The sequence below is a fragment of the Lycorma delicatula genome, chromosome 8 (genome assembly GCF_047948215.1).
Source record: "Lycorma delicatula isolate Av1 chromosome 8, ASM4794821v1, whole genome shotgun sequence".
Taxonomy (NCBI): Eukaryota; Metazoa; Arthropoda; class Insecta; order Hemiptera; family Fulgoridae; genus Lycorma; species Lycorma delicatula.
Genome location: NC_134462.1, coordinates 11,618,083 through 11,633,688, shown reverse-complemented (window position 1 = coordinate 11,633,688; position 15,606 = coordinate 11,618,083). Strand labels below are relative to the sequence as shown.

The 15,606-nt window shown below is 29.5% G+C and overlaps 1 protein-coding gene across 4 annotated transcripts in view; it reads right to left on the bottom strand.

The window, feature by feature from the left end:
• Window positions 1–15,606, bottom strand: part of LOC142328675 (uncharacterized) — a 116,141-nt gene that overhangs the window by 78,897 nt on the left and 21,638 nt on the right. The window contains exon 1 of one of the 4 annotated variants that reach the window (XM_075372590.1): window positions 4,698–5,051. The exons of the other annotated variants lie outside the window; for them this stretch is intronic. Coding sequence (XP_075228705.1) covers window positions 4,698–4,915 — 218 coding nt within the window. The 5' untranslated portion in view covers window positions 4,916–5,051. Of the gene's footprint in view, window positions 1–4,697; window positions 5,052–15,606 lie in introns of those variants that run through there. 4 annotated transcript variants of the gene reach the window in all.

Here is a 15,606-nt window from a genome sequence, read left to right as displayed (position 1 = left end):
TCATAATTGTTCACCTTATATATTTTGATTTCAAATATACTTTGTTATTTATACAACAAAAGAAAATTTGAAAAAAAAAATAATAATTTCGAATCAGATGTTATTTAGTTGGGCTTGTTAGGATGTACGGTTTTAATGAAAGATGAACTATTAAAGGAGTTCAAATACTAATATTTGATTTATAATCTTTATCCGGAAGGTTCTGGATTTGAATCCCGAACAAGTTGGAATTTTCATTCGCTACAAAATTCATCTATATAAAAAAATTATCCTAACTGACTGACTCATAAACGCATAGCCAAAAACCGCTTAACTTAGATAGATGAATTTTGGAAGGTGCTTCGGCTTTATAACGCAAGCACCCATTAAGGAAGGATTTTGGAAAAATCTGTCTATAAAGAGGGGGAGTAAAATTTTAATGAAAATTCTACATTTCAAGAACAGAAAGTATTACAGATGTGAAAATTAGTATTTAAACTTTTCTTTAAAAACAAATTCACTCGTGTTTTACAATTTTTCAAAAGTCTAATTTGGGGATTGCTAAGGTTTTCATGTAATATCTCAGTAAGTTAAAGTGTTAACTGGTGAAAATAGGTAATTAAAGACTCCTTTGAAAATCAAATCAGTCGTTCATTTTTCAAAAATCCTATTTGGGGGTGCTAAGAGGAGGGACATATTTTCATTAATTTATATGAAACTGAAGGTATTACAGTCGTAAAAATTCGTATTTGACTTTTTTTTGAAAACAGAAAGCCTCATATTTCAACATTTTCCAAAAATTCAGTTTGATGGGAGCAAGAGAGCGGACCAAAATTTTGAATTGTATATCTCAACAATATATAATTAATAATGTTTTTTATCGTAGGAGACGACTATAGTTCACTTTTACCACTCTTTTATCGTTCCATTTCGATGCGAAATATTGTTAATTAATCGTTCAAGTAATATTTAGACTAAAGTAAACATAAACAGAAAGTATTATCAGTATATCCACTAAAACATCAATCTTTTAAATTCTAGTCGAATTTGAATAAAAATAGAATTTGTCTTTTGAAAACAACTTTTTCTAGATACTAATCTATCGTAAAGTGATTATAATTGGATATAACCCTATTATTACTTTGAAAACAAGAGATATATATTAAAAATTAAAAAAACACGACTGTCAAAAAAAATCGCTCTTTAATATAGGATAATTACTAATACAGGACGCGTGCGGGTCCTAAAGAGCGCGTGGGTAACAATTTTGTATATAGTCTGATTTTTTTTTCAGATTGTTAAAATTTTTTAAAATATACATATAGGATGATATATATTTCATAGTTTATATATATATAAATATATGTTCTCCCGGTAACGTAAGGATTCCAACGCGGGGTCATACATCTAAATCGATTCAGCCGTTGAGATGCTACGATGGAACAAACATATATACATACATACATACATACACCCTAAACATACGTCCTTTTTGGGCAGTCGTGTAATAATAAATAAGTAGAGAAATTAAGTAAGGATATGATGATACCTGGTTATTTTAATTTAATACTTTTTACTTCTTTGTATGAAGTAAAGAATGTATTGTAATCGCAAAAAAATTCGGTTTTCCGATTTCAATGGAAATATTCATTTTGACCATCCCTGAATCCATTTTGACTACTTTTGGGGTGACGTCTGTACGTACGTAGGTATGCACTCGCGTAACTCAAAAACGATTAGCCGTAGGATGTTGAAATTTTGGATTTAGGACTCTTGTAACATCTAGTTGTGTACCTCCCCTTTTGATTGCAATCGACTGGACCAAATGTGTTCAAAGAAGTCCAAAATCCAAAAAAATTGGATTTTAGACTTTTTCTTAACTGCAGTAATCAGCCCTCATTGAGTGCTTTTCAAAGATATAATGATATATCGTGGTACTTATTTAAGCGGTACTTATTTTCATTGGTTCCAGAGTTATAGCCAAATAAAATTTTAATTAATGAAATATTTGGATCGTACAAGGGGAAGGGATATCGGTTCGAATCCGATTTCACTTCCTTTTTTTAAACTTTTTTTTTTTATTTTAAATATATTAATTTATTAATAATTATTAATCTCTGATTGTAAAAAAATGTGTATATGTACTTTAATAGGCGTACAAAGTAGTCATGTCGTGTCCAAAATAAATTTTTGAGAAAAAATTTAACGATTACGAATGAAATGGTTAAATAATATATTTTAGATTATTTTTTTACTTATTAATTAGTATTATATTTATTTAAATCTTTATTACTTACCCTTTAGGCTACTTCCAAAGTTGATTTTTAAATATTACTAAATCAAATAATAATTTCTTGTAAAAACAAAAACATTTCATTACTTTTACAAATATTTTTTTTCGCATATTTATCTAATTATAAATAAACAATTACGTTTATTTATAAATAAAATTATGGTTATTTTAATATTATTTAAATATTATCTGTTCAATATTAAATAAAACATTGTAGAAATAATGTTGAGACTTAAATACGATTAATTTTTTTATCGTTCATAAACATTTTTCGAAGTCACTGTAAATTAAAGAAAAAAACAATGTGCTTATTGTCGTAGCAGAAATAAAATTGTATTTAGTATGACATTATAAAACCCTGTTATTTAAACAATTCCTTTTTCTTCAGGTATTCAAGAAGACATATTTTAAAATAGCCTTGGAGAACACTCACCCATCTAAATTTAGTACTAAGCACTAACTACACACTCTATAGCTAGTAGACGAGTTCACTAGCGCCATTCAATTTTTGTTTTAATATTTTTAATTCAGAATTGAAAAATATATATATATAAACAGATAACAAATTATGAAATGTAGTTAATTAATTTTAATAAGACACGTTTTTAAAATAATAAAAACTTAACTTGTCAGAACAAGGATAAAGTTTCTTGACATTAATTTACCCTGATATGGCATGAATACAAAATAGGAGGTACCTATTATTATTTCAAGAGATGACCTCCTACAGCCTTGGAATATTATCTCAATATTTATTTTACAAAACTATAAAATGCAGGAAGTTATTTCTGAATAAACTACCGGGGATTCGACGTTTCAACTTCCTGATTTATACCAGGCAATTAAGTGTTTTTTTTATTTTTTAATAATAATTTATTTTTATAAATTCAGCAATAGGTTGACGCCCAATAACAATTACTAATGGAGGAAAATTAATTCTAAAGCATATGAAAAATGTCATGCATGATCGGGACTCAAACCTGATACCTCTAATATTCATAATAATAAAACTAATATATTAGCAATAAGCCTATAAACTATCTTTTTTTGGTTTCTTTTGCTCTCTTCTAAAAAAAAAATCAAAAAATTATTACTTCCACAATATAATTGCCCTTTAAAGATAAACCAGAATTAAAAAAAAAAGTTAGAAAATTTAACTATTTTTTTTTTTTTATGGAAAAAAAGCCTTTGTTTTCATCGATTGTGTACATTTTATAAATGAGTTAGACATCTAAGAAGTTTGTTTATTCTTACTTTATAAAAAAAAACCAAAAAAAAAAAAACAACTTATTCCGCGTTCCCAATAAATGTAATGTTTATACATATTTAAGTATTTATAAGTGATTTGTATTACATACGAGATTATAATATCGTAAAAAAATTCAGTTTTTTTTTTTATTCAATACGGAATGGGTTTTTTTACCGAATGAAAAATTTCATCCCGATTGGGAACCTGGGACCTTCCGAATGAAAGATTAAGATGCCACCACAATGCCACAGAGGTCAGATACCTTTCCATTAGAGGATTCCCTTAAAATTAATTTTATAGACACATATATACATACACAAACACAAAAAGTAGAAATTTATTCGTATTCAGATACGAAATTTTTTCGGTGAGAAATAATAATAATTTGATTTCTAATTTCCTGTAAATTTTTTTTTTATAATTATATTAACAAAATAAATATTAGTTTTTAATTTGATTATTTACATTTAATATTCTATATGAAAAAAATATATTTTTAATTTTTGGCAGATGGCCTATTACCGGGTAGGGAGATGATAGTTTACTTTTAGCCCATTTCACGCCTATTATTATATTTTATTTAAATTAAACAGAAATATTTATTTTTAAATTAATTTTCAGTTTTATATTTGTAAATATTTTTATTATTTATCTATAAATGTATTTATGTATTATTTTTTACTGAAATGGTTTATTTCTAAATAAAATAGTAATTAATATTTTAAAACTAGAAAAAATGTATTATTTATCTTTCAGTTTTATATATATATATATATATATATATATATAAAATTGAAATTTCTCTTATGGTGGCAACACTGCTTTACCTATTAACAACAGTTATTAGTAATACCAAATTGTAACGACTATTCGTTTTTGTTTAAAATAATATTCATTAATAAATTTCAATCTATATTTATTTTTCAAATCCCAATGCATTAGATATGATAAAAACGTTATTATTATTTTGTGTGAGTTAGCGTTTGTTTTTATTTTACTAAATTAAGCAGAAAGTAAATAAAACTTTAATAAAAAACCTAATTTCATATCTCTGATATTGGACAAGTATTTTTATTTAAATAATTTTTAGTATTTATATATAAAAACTACATTGTTACGAATTATATCATTAAACTGATTAGGTTAAAAAAAGATAATAAAAACTATTTTACTGACCCCATTGTCATGCGTGTTCCTCCGACTTCGTGATGTGACTGTCGACTTGACGGTCGACTCACGGGTTTCGTTCCCACTAAACACTGTCTATCCGGTAGTAAGCTATCTGACTGGAAATACTGACATCCGCACCTTACTTCTCTTCCACTATCCTTGCTATCCCTACTAGAATCCCGTTCCCGATCCCGGCCTTTAGTTTCATCCGCGTCCCTGTTCATCCCGTTCCTCACCCGCAACTCCTCCCACTTAACTGTTTAAAAACTTCCTTTTCTCGCGCATGCCTTTTACTTTGCCAGATCGCGTTAAGAATTCGTCTTCTATAACTAACTTGCCGGCTTACTCGTTTCGTTATAACCGCAAAAAAATTGCATTACTTCTGAAAGTACACTTGTCCTCGTTACGTTACCAACATAATGATATAAAATTATTATCTCAACCTTCATTTTATTGACAATTTAAAAAAAAAAAAATGTATAAATACGATAAATAGAACTAAAGAAATTAATTTAAGCACATATACTCCATTTACTATTAAATTAAATCACTTCTCTTCTTAATTGTACAGTCACCTGTTTTATTAATTAAAGATCTTGTTAAAAATGCATCGAGCGCAGGCCAAATATTGTTTTGATATTGCGCATTAACGATTAACTGCGCATATAATAAATAAAAGAGGTATATTTTGTCGATCTGATTTTCTCTTTTTACATACATTACTATCTACTTTTACTTGCAGTTTTGAAGCGTTGGACGTTACTACAAAAAAATATTCTCCACATTCGTTTTGAAAAAAATTTTAAAAGTTATAAAATTTGAAAAAAAGAACTTCACAATGATGATGTGGAAAAATTTATTTATATAAATAAATCATTCTTTGTTAATATTTATTAATTTCACATTTATTTAATTCATATTTAGGGAATAGGAGTTAGCAGCTCATCAATTTTAAAAGAAAAATATGAAGCTCAATTCGACCAGTATACTTTTTACTTCCTTCGTAAAGGAATTATGAAGATCGCGAAAAATTTCGGTTTTCACATTTCAACGGAAATATCCGTTTTGACCACCCTCAATCCATTTTGACTAGTTTCGGCGTCACGTATGTACGTACGTAGTATGTATCTAACATAACTAAAAAACGATTAGCCGTAGGATGTTGAAATTTTGGATCTAGAACTGTTGTAATATCTAGTTATGGTCCTCTTCTTTTGATTGCAATCGACTGGACCAAACGTGTCCAAAAAAGCCCAAAATCCAAAACATTTGGATTTTGGACTTTTTTTAACCGCAGTAATAAGCTTTCATCGAGAGCTTTTCAATGATATATCATAAACGGTAGTTCTTTTCATTGGTTTCAGAGTTATTGTCAAATGAAATTTTAATTAATAAATTATTTGGATGTTAAAAGGGGAAGGCACATCGGTTCGAATCAGACTTCATCTTCTTTTTTACTTTAAATATATTGATTTATTAATAATTATTAACCTTTGATTATAAAAAGATTTTTACAATAAATAATAATTCAATAAAAAAAAGACAAAATATCAGATCTTTTTAATTAAATAAAATTTTATGTACTTTTCATTTTAAAAAAACCTATGTATATGTAAATAATAGGCGTACAAGGAAGCCATATGGTGTCTACAACAGATTTTTTATCTAGGAATTTCAGTCTTACTCTTCATCAAATGGCTCGATTGTGAATTAATCACAAAAAATTTGTTCGACTTGAAACAATATCTCATTATAAATAACAATAACACTATAACACTAAAGTTTTTCCGATTACTTCTCATTGCGGCCAGACCTGTTTTGAATGGAAAATCAAGGGAAACATCCCAGTATTTCTTCCGCCATCTCTGTGCAGATAATTTTGAGTGCATCATCGATACCGTGTGCCACGCCCGTTCAGTTTGCAGCATATTTCCCTTGATGTTATTCGGGGTAAGCATGTCGAAATCTCTTAGGCATGGAAAAACAGATCGCACTCCAACTCCGTATTTTTTGCAGTGCCCTCCCTTCCGCAACAGTCACACTCCGCGGAGGGTCTCATTGCCGGCGCGCACAGGTTTCTTTTGAAGCAACCGTGACCGGTTAGGAACTGGATCGATTCATATCCTAGTTCCCCGGCCTTGGGATCCGGCCATCTGCGGAGGTCTTTGATCAGTCTTTAAGTCCATATACCCTTCGTCGACTGATCCCTTTTCTCCTAGCACCTACAAACAAGCGCTGCCTTTACATCCGTCTTAATAGCCCCTGATACATTCCTTCTCTCTTCCGAACGAGGAGGATCAGGTGTGCAAAATTGACCTGTACACGAAGGCCTGACGGGAGGCAGCCCTGTGCCTCCGACTAAGAATTTCACGGGTTCCCCCTTTCCAGCGCAACAGACCAGATTAGTGCTCTTTACAACACTTTGAAGAGCACCGCATTTGATAAAATCCTTCGCTTTGATGTGCGGGAACCTCCGATGTTGGTCATTATCCCACCTGCTGCAGTTTTTTCAGCCTTCTATGACACCTCGATCACGTGTCTCAGGAAGGTGACGTTTTCATCTATCCATATCCCGATATACTTCACTGCAAGGAAAAATGGATGGCTGTAGTTCCGACCCTGAAAGAAATCGGGATCAGCTTCCGCCTACTCGAGACCACGACAAATTGGGTCTTCTCGAGCGAAAGCTAAAGTCCGATGTCCTGTAGGTGCGAGATGACAATGTTTATCGCCTCCTTCCCAGTGTCTATCACCGCCCGGTAAGTCTTGGCCCTAACAACAAGCGCCAAGTCGTCGACAAACCCGGTCAGGGCAGCCTGTTCGGGAAACACCGCGGATAGGAACTTTTTGAAGGTGGCACCAAAATAAGAACTAGTACATTTGCCGGTAGTTTGCTTTTAATTTTGCAAAAGAAATTTCTGCATTATGTAGACCTGTATCCATTCGACTTTTGTAAAAGAAATATTACTCTAATACCATTTTCATTAATAGCCAATCGTTTTAAGATTTTCACGAGTTCAATATAGTTTAATGGTGGGTAATAATACGAGTAGTTTTTTCTTCATTTTATAGCTACGTACTTGTAGTCTTGTCATGGTAAATATTAATTATGCGAGTATAAAAAAAATAATGCTAAAATAAATACAAAATATTATATATTTTGAAGCTGCTTCAAAAAGGTTCAAAATTTCTTAAATGTAAAAATGTGATGTAAAATATTTAAATTTGGTGCCGATAAATACGATTCATAAAGACATTGATCTTTAATAAAAATTCTAACAATGTGTTTATATTTAATACATTTAATATGTAATCTGTTTTTGTTTAAAAACAAAAGAAGTAATTTATTCCTAACGAGTAACTATGTTCACTTTCACTATCAAACCAGGCAACACGTCTACTTTTATGTAACAAATTATCCTATTTGGTTCGACACGAATGGGCCTTGTTACGCTCCAGTTTTTTATAATTATAAACTACCTAATGATTTAAATGATCCTTCCAACCAGTTAATTTTAAATTAAATTAAATAAATGCCTTTTTCAAAAAGAATGTTACTCTATTAATAAGTTTTGAAATATTATGTGAGTTTGAATTTTCTCTGTATACGATGAATGTTTACTTAACTATTATTCGGTCAAAGTTAAGAAAGCGCAAACATATAATTGCGCAGTAGTTCTGCCTTGGGATGTCTAAAGCAGTATTGGTACTGTTAATTGTAAATGGAGGGGGGTATAATATCACGTCAGGACATCATAGATCGCAAGAAGCTAGCAGCAGTCAGTCCAGTAATCATCCTTCCCCATTTTATTCGTCAACTGAGCTTTCTAATCTTTGACAAATAATAAATATGTCCTTTAAAGTTTTATAAATTAACGCCTTCAAATTTATTAATTTATTTTATATAAATTTTATTTACTTATTACCTTCAAGTAAATGCATTATGTTTATTTCGTAATATTATTATCTTTATGTATTAATATGAATTATAATCAGTTGTTTTTTACTTTCTCGTCCATATAGCAGCTGTAGCGAAAGTATGGCTATATAGAAGGGGAAGTATGGTGAACGGTCAAAATTGGGCATATCCGGTTTTCACCCGATCTTGACAAAGTGACCCCTAAGGACCCCGAAATCCGAAAAATGGTATCGAAATTTCCGCGAAAAAATGTGCGTACGTATGTATGTATGTTGGCGTGTAAATCGCCTTATATATCCAAAACTACTTGACCGACTTTCACCAAACATGGCTATTTCTATAGTAGGAGCATTGATGCTATTAAATTTTCAATTCAAAAGATCAGCGGCTGGGGGAACAGGGGGGAAAAATGAAGTCGTCTCTACATTTTGCATAATTATGGTTATATTTTTTTTGATAATTTTGTGAATATTAATAAACTTATGTAAATAAAAGCTTTTTTTCTAAATTTCACCCCCACTCCTAAAAATGGTTTTAATTTTGAAGGGTTATAGAAGGCAATAGAAGGGATGATTTTCGTTGCAGTTTTTTTTTTTTTTAATATTTTTGTGAGCAATTATGAAAATAACATCTTTTTGCTAAATTGCACCCTCACTCCAAAAAATGGTAATAACATTGAAACGTTGTAGAAGGCAGAACAGTAGGTCTTTTTTGTTGCAATTTTTTTTTATTAGTATCTCGTTAGATTCACAAATTTGTTCCCCATCAAAGTGGGGTCTTAATCCAGCCACCCCTGTCTTACACACTTTACACCCAACTTAGCGGCCAGACTACTGCTGTAGTCGTCTGCTATGGTGTGACGTCACAGCTGAGCGGTAGAATTAAATAAATGAATAATTTTAAAGTGTAAAAATTTATTTAAAGTGGCCGCTAGTACTGCTACATCCGCGCGAATGAAATACGGTTTGCGCCCGCATTTTAGTTAGAATCATTGAATTAAATAAACAAAAACTATTGTATTTAAAAAAATGATAAATATTTTTAATTAAGTTGTGCGTGTAAGCCGTGCATCATAAAAAAACTGCGTGACGGGAATGTCCTACAACTTTGTTGTCAACTTTTTTTATTCATCATGGAATTTTGTACTTTGAAATGCTTACCTAATTAAAGTTTATCCATAACTTTCTTTGACCCTTTTTTTCAGTCAAATTCTGTTGCAGTCCCTTTTTGTTTTGACATGGTCAATATAAAGTATAATTATATTATGATCTGGGTAATTTATTGATTTATAAAATTTGGAAATTTTTCTTCTTAGTATGCATTTAATTGAAATAAATCCTTTTTGAGATGTACGATAATTAATCAGGCTTCTGTGTCCAATATGCTTTTTTATATGTATACTAGCTGCAGGGCGTGCCTACGGCACACCTCCGCAGCTAGGCCCTCCGGGCGGGTTGCCCTAGCGGGCGGCGTCTCGGAACGTTATTATTAGTTGTCAAAAATTGATTACTTCTTGTGTAAAAATGTTTCTTTTTTTTTGAATGATAAAAATTGATCAAGGAAAAGCGAAAAAATATTTGCAAATCTTCCCAATTAAATTTGGTTTAAATCGGTTTAGGCATCGTTTAATGATTGCACACTCTTAACATTTTCTTCAAAATCCATAATACTCATATGCAAATTCATTTAATACGACAACTGGACGCTTAAATATAAATTAAATTTATTTATATATTATATTCAATTTACAAAAAAAAATTATCGTAATACGAAACTAACCTTCCTTAACAACACAGTAACACAGTAGGCTTCAAAATCAATAAATCGCTAAGCAAGATATATAGGATTCAAAATTCTTTTAATTTTGACCATTATTGTTTCTTCTAATTTTGACCTTTATTGTTTACCATTTGATTTGACCCACGCTTTTTACGTGTATGTATGTTTAATTGTAACTACAAGGCTAAAAAAAATCACATAAACGATTCTATATGGATAATCGATAGTATTTTCAGTATCGATTTATTTGTATCGAAAATAGTTGTTTTAAGATCTCTTACGATATTGAATGAATGAATTACGTTAGTACAATTTATTGATTTATTTTATAATTATTACAAGATCGACTAACAATAGAGCATTAGACAAATTTAATTAAACAGTAAAAAAAGGGATAATTTATAAAGAGTAAAAGAAAGAATCAAAATTTGTAGTTAGAAAAAAGTGAACAATTTTTATTTTTACAAATAAAAAAGGAGGAAATGAAACCTGAGTTCTATTCAATTTACGAAACAAATTATCGTAATATAAAACTAACCTTCCTTCAAAATATCAATGGATTCTGATGACGAATAATATGCCGCCTTGGTTCAGCACCTCGGTTAGGTTTAATTATTCTAAATATCTTATTATTCGTTGGTTCATTCAAATAAATAAAAGTCTTTATTTCGTTTGTAATATAAATTATTTTTATTATAATCTTTGAACTTTTAATTCATATATATAACATTACTGTATTAATTAATCATACATTCGTAATAAAAACATGTTAAGTCTTTGAAGGATGAAACAAGACTGACTAACAATAGAGCATTAGACAAATTGATTAATAAGAGTAACAGAAAAAGTGAAAATTTATAAGAAAAAAGTGAAATTTTTATTTTTACAAATAAAAAACGAGGAAATGAAACCTGAATCTTAACATAAATATTCGATTTTATGAAAAAAAAAACCATCACATATATACAAAAATATATTATTAATATACGAATATTTCGCATGTAAATGCGATATATCGACATATATTAATAATAATATAAAAATTACAGACCTGATCATCACAAGACATGTACTAACGAATCGGGATTTTCCGCTAGTGATCGGTACATTCCGGCGCTAAGCTAAGGGGGACGCACACACAGACAAATACACATACAAATGTCATTTAGTAGGGTAGGATGCTGGAAATTGTTCAATTTTTATAAAAGAAAAACCAAAAATTAACGCGTAATTGTAATTAATGTAAATTTATATCAGTTTTTTTAAAGTTAAAATAAAACGACATTTTTTAACCATTTTTCCTTATATCTTTGTAAATGTAACTTTTTAGGCATAGATTAAAAAAATAGTTTAGTAATTTTAATAATAGGAAGATAAAATTATTTATTTTTTTTTTGCAAAAAAAAACAACTTTCAACTTGCAGTACTATATTTAATAAAATCTTTAAGAATATAAAAAAAAATAATTTTTAGTTAAAAGATGATTAACTAAATAAAACAGCAAAAAATTGTTATTAAAAAAAAAAATTAGTTTATTATTTAAAGTTTGGAAAACGTTGCACGTAGATGCTCAGTAGTCTATTTTGGGTGTCTAAAATATTGTTGATAATGTTACACTAGGAAGGACTAGTGTATCGTGGCAGATAGCAAGAAGCCAATCAGTCGTTAGTCCAGTAATTTATACTCATCCTGTTCGTAAGTGAACTATCTAAACTTTGACGAGTAATAAATTAATTTATAAATGTTTGTTTAAACATAATAATATTAAAATACATTAAAAAAATTATAATGAAAGTGATAAAATATATGTTTATATCCCTTTAAATTGCAATACTAACTCGTATAAATTTTTTTAAAAATTTAAATGCTTTTTAAACTAATATTAAAAAGTTAAATAAAATAATCAATAAGGTTTATAATAAAGCAGTTACTTATAAAATAGAATTCGGAGTGTAAAGATTGTAAAAAAAAAAAATATCCGAGATAATAATGATACAAAAATTAAAAAAAGTACTGCTTTTAAGAATACTTACCAGATTTATATAAAATAATATTTCCACTTACCAACAATTTTTAATGCAAGTATCCGAGCGATTTCGGATCACTTCTTCATCATCAGGGATTATTTGAAATTACTAATTTAATATTCGTGTATATAATTTTTTTTACGTTTAATTAAATCGAAGTTAAAATTGTTACGTTCATAATAGTCGATTGTCAGTTAATAAAATATGTTTGTTATACGTTAATAAAAATGTAATGTCATGTCCGTAAAATGTTTACGACTATTATAAGATATGAAATATCAAATTGTCAAATTATTGGCAAAAACGGAAACACCAACAAATTTTTGATCCGCGTTATTATATTACATAACATTCAGATTATTCTTGTATTTTTAAACATATAAAGAATGATTCACGAAAAATGTAGGACATGTTCTATTGGTGAAAATAAAGAAAAAAGTATTATAAACATAGGTTCGGACACGCTTCCTTAGCGAATGTTGGCAGGCGATAGATTTTGCCCTAATTTTCGGTAAAATTAAGCCAGACTGTAATTCTTGGTACCCAAATTAAGTAATAAATTAAATGATTTTATATGAAATCTGACCTGAAAAATTGAAAAAAAAAAAAAATAATAAATAAAAAATAGGTCCAAAATTGTATTTTAAAAGTTTTCGAGAAATCTGGGGTAAAGGCTAACGATTAGAGTTCTAAAACACACTATTCTATGTTTGATGTAAATTAACTTTGTTAAATCTATATAAATAAAAATGTAAATGTTCGTTCATAATCTTAAATCTCCTAAAGCTCTTCACAGGTTGCTTTGACATTTTGACACAACGTTGCATTCGAATACGCGCGTGTTTATATACCTACTATTTAGTAGGTATATAAACCTAAGATGTCATATCTGTGACAGGTAAAAATAAGATTTTTTTGAAAAACAACGCTATCTGTTGGAAGTAAAAGCAGCACACGCTTTACTAAATATTTTACGATTCCATTTCAATGTTTCCGATATGTGTGTCCGCTATAGACTAAAAAAACTACTGGACCGATTTACGCGCGGAGAAAAAGGGAGAAAGGAAATAATCGGAAAAGGGAAAATCGAGAAAGATAAAAGAGTAGAAGATAAAAAGGGAAGAAGAGGAAAATGGAAAAAATAAAAAAGGGGAAAAGGGGGAAAAGGAAAACGGGGAAAGGAGAAAATTAAAAGGGGAAGGGGAAATAGGAAAGGTAAAGGAAGCAAAGGGAAGAGAATAGGAACAGGAAAGGTAAAAGAGGAGGAAAGCGGGGAAAGGAAAGGGCGAAATGGGGTAAAGGGAATATTATAAAAATGTAAAAAGGGAAAATAGGGAAAAAGGAAAATGGGGAAAAGGAAAAGGTGGACAATAAAAGAGAGAAAATTAAAAGTGGGGAAAGGTTAAATTTTGTACAGTTCCGTAATGTTCAGTTTGTTAATGTTTTATTAAACTTTCAATTGTGTTCATTTAATCTGTATATATATATATATATATATATATATATACTCAAATCTAGCGATAGAGAAACATTGCTGGGTCTGCTAATAGGTAATAAACACACAGAACCATTAAACGAAACTCGTAGATTGTGAGTTAAAATCGTTGTAAACCTTTATGAATAATGTCCACAGAAACTAAATAAAAACGTAAGAATATCGAAAAGTTTGTTAAAAACAAAACATATCAAAATGTGGCAGATTTTAACTAGGTATTAAACGAAACAAAATTTTCATTAATTTCAAAACATTTAAATCCCTTACTCTTGGGTAAACAGAGAATATAAAAAAACACACAAAATATAATTATTCATCTACAAATAAAGTTTGAAATCGATGATCAGATTAGGAAAATAATATTTAACTTAAATTATTCAAATTTATTATTTTCTAAAATATATAAATTCAAATTGTATTACTAAAAGCAGCAATAAATAAATTGTATTAGCATCGAACTGATGTGATTAACATACACCTTCGTATAATTTTAAATTGTATTTTTAATTAATTAGCTTTTATAGAAATAAAAAAATGCTTGAAAAAACTGAACCGACTTTAAAAATAAAAAAAGGACAAGATAATTGCACTGAAAAAGAAAAAAAAAATTTTTCCACTACGCCTCAGTACAATCTTTGAAATTTATTTTTTGAATCGGCACCAAATTTTAAATGGATTAGGAGTAAACGAGATATGGATAACAAAATTTATTTGATTTAAGGCTTCCGGTAATTCTAATATTTGGCACCTACTTCAAAAATAATTTTAAAGATTGTATAGAGGACGTAGTGGAAAAATTATTTTTTCAAAGCAATATTTTTTTTTAAATTTTTAATTTTTTTTGGAGTCGGTTCAATTTTTTTCAAAAAATTTTGAATCAATTCTTTTTAATTTTGTTAAAACTTCTTCGAAGCGAGAATATGACAGACTTACAAAAGAGATTACTCGAAAGAGAAAAGAACATTTCCTTGAAACAAAACAGACTCGTTCGAAACGATTTAAAGATCCCGAGGTAAAGAATGCGTAAGATTTGGAATCAAGTGTCTGATATCATACACGAACAGAGACTATCCAAAAATGCAGTAATAAATGAAATTTAATTTTTCAAAAGAAACGCTGTCTGAAAGGGAACGTCGCACGATCGATCCGTAAGGTTCTTTCAGATGAGGCTCAAGAATAAAGATCACACTGTTTCTCGTTAACTCATAAACGTATTTGTAATGGAACGTCTAAAGTATGTTCATATTGATTGACTGTTATCGTCCGCGTGAAAAATTGTGAAACAAAATAGCCGATGAAAAACGTACTTGTTTACATAGAATGCGTCATATATCGAGTAACCTGAGGCTTATATACATTACAGAAACTTTACTAAAAGCAAAAAAAGCTGACAACACAGTTGTAGGAGTTTCCCCTCACGCGGATAAAGCGGCGTTCCGGGAAAGTCCTACAACTGTGGGTTGTTTCTGATGCACGGCTTATACACACGACTTAATTAAAAATATCTATCGTTTTATTTAAATATAATATTTTTTCGTTTATTTAATTCAATGATTCTAACTAAAACGCCCGCGTATACCGTAGTTAATTCGCGCGGGTGTGTCGGTAGTAGCGGCGATAGTCGGCACTAACTAGTCTAATGTAATTTCACAACTTACATAAAACAAATTTCGCTTGCATGGTCGGTAGACTGGT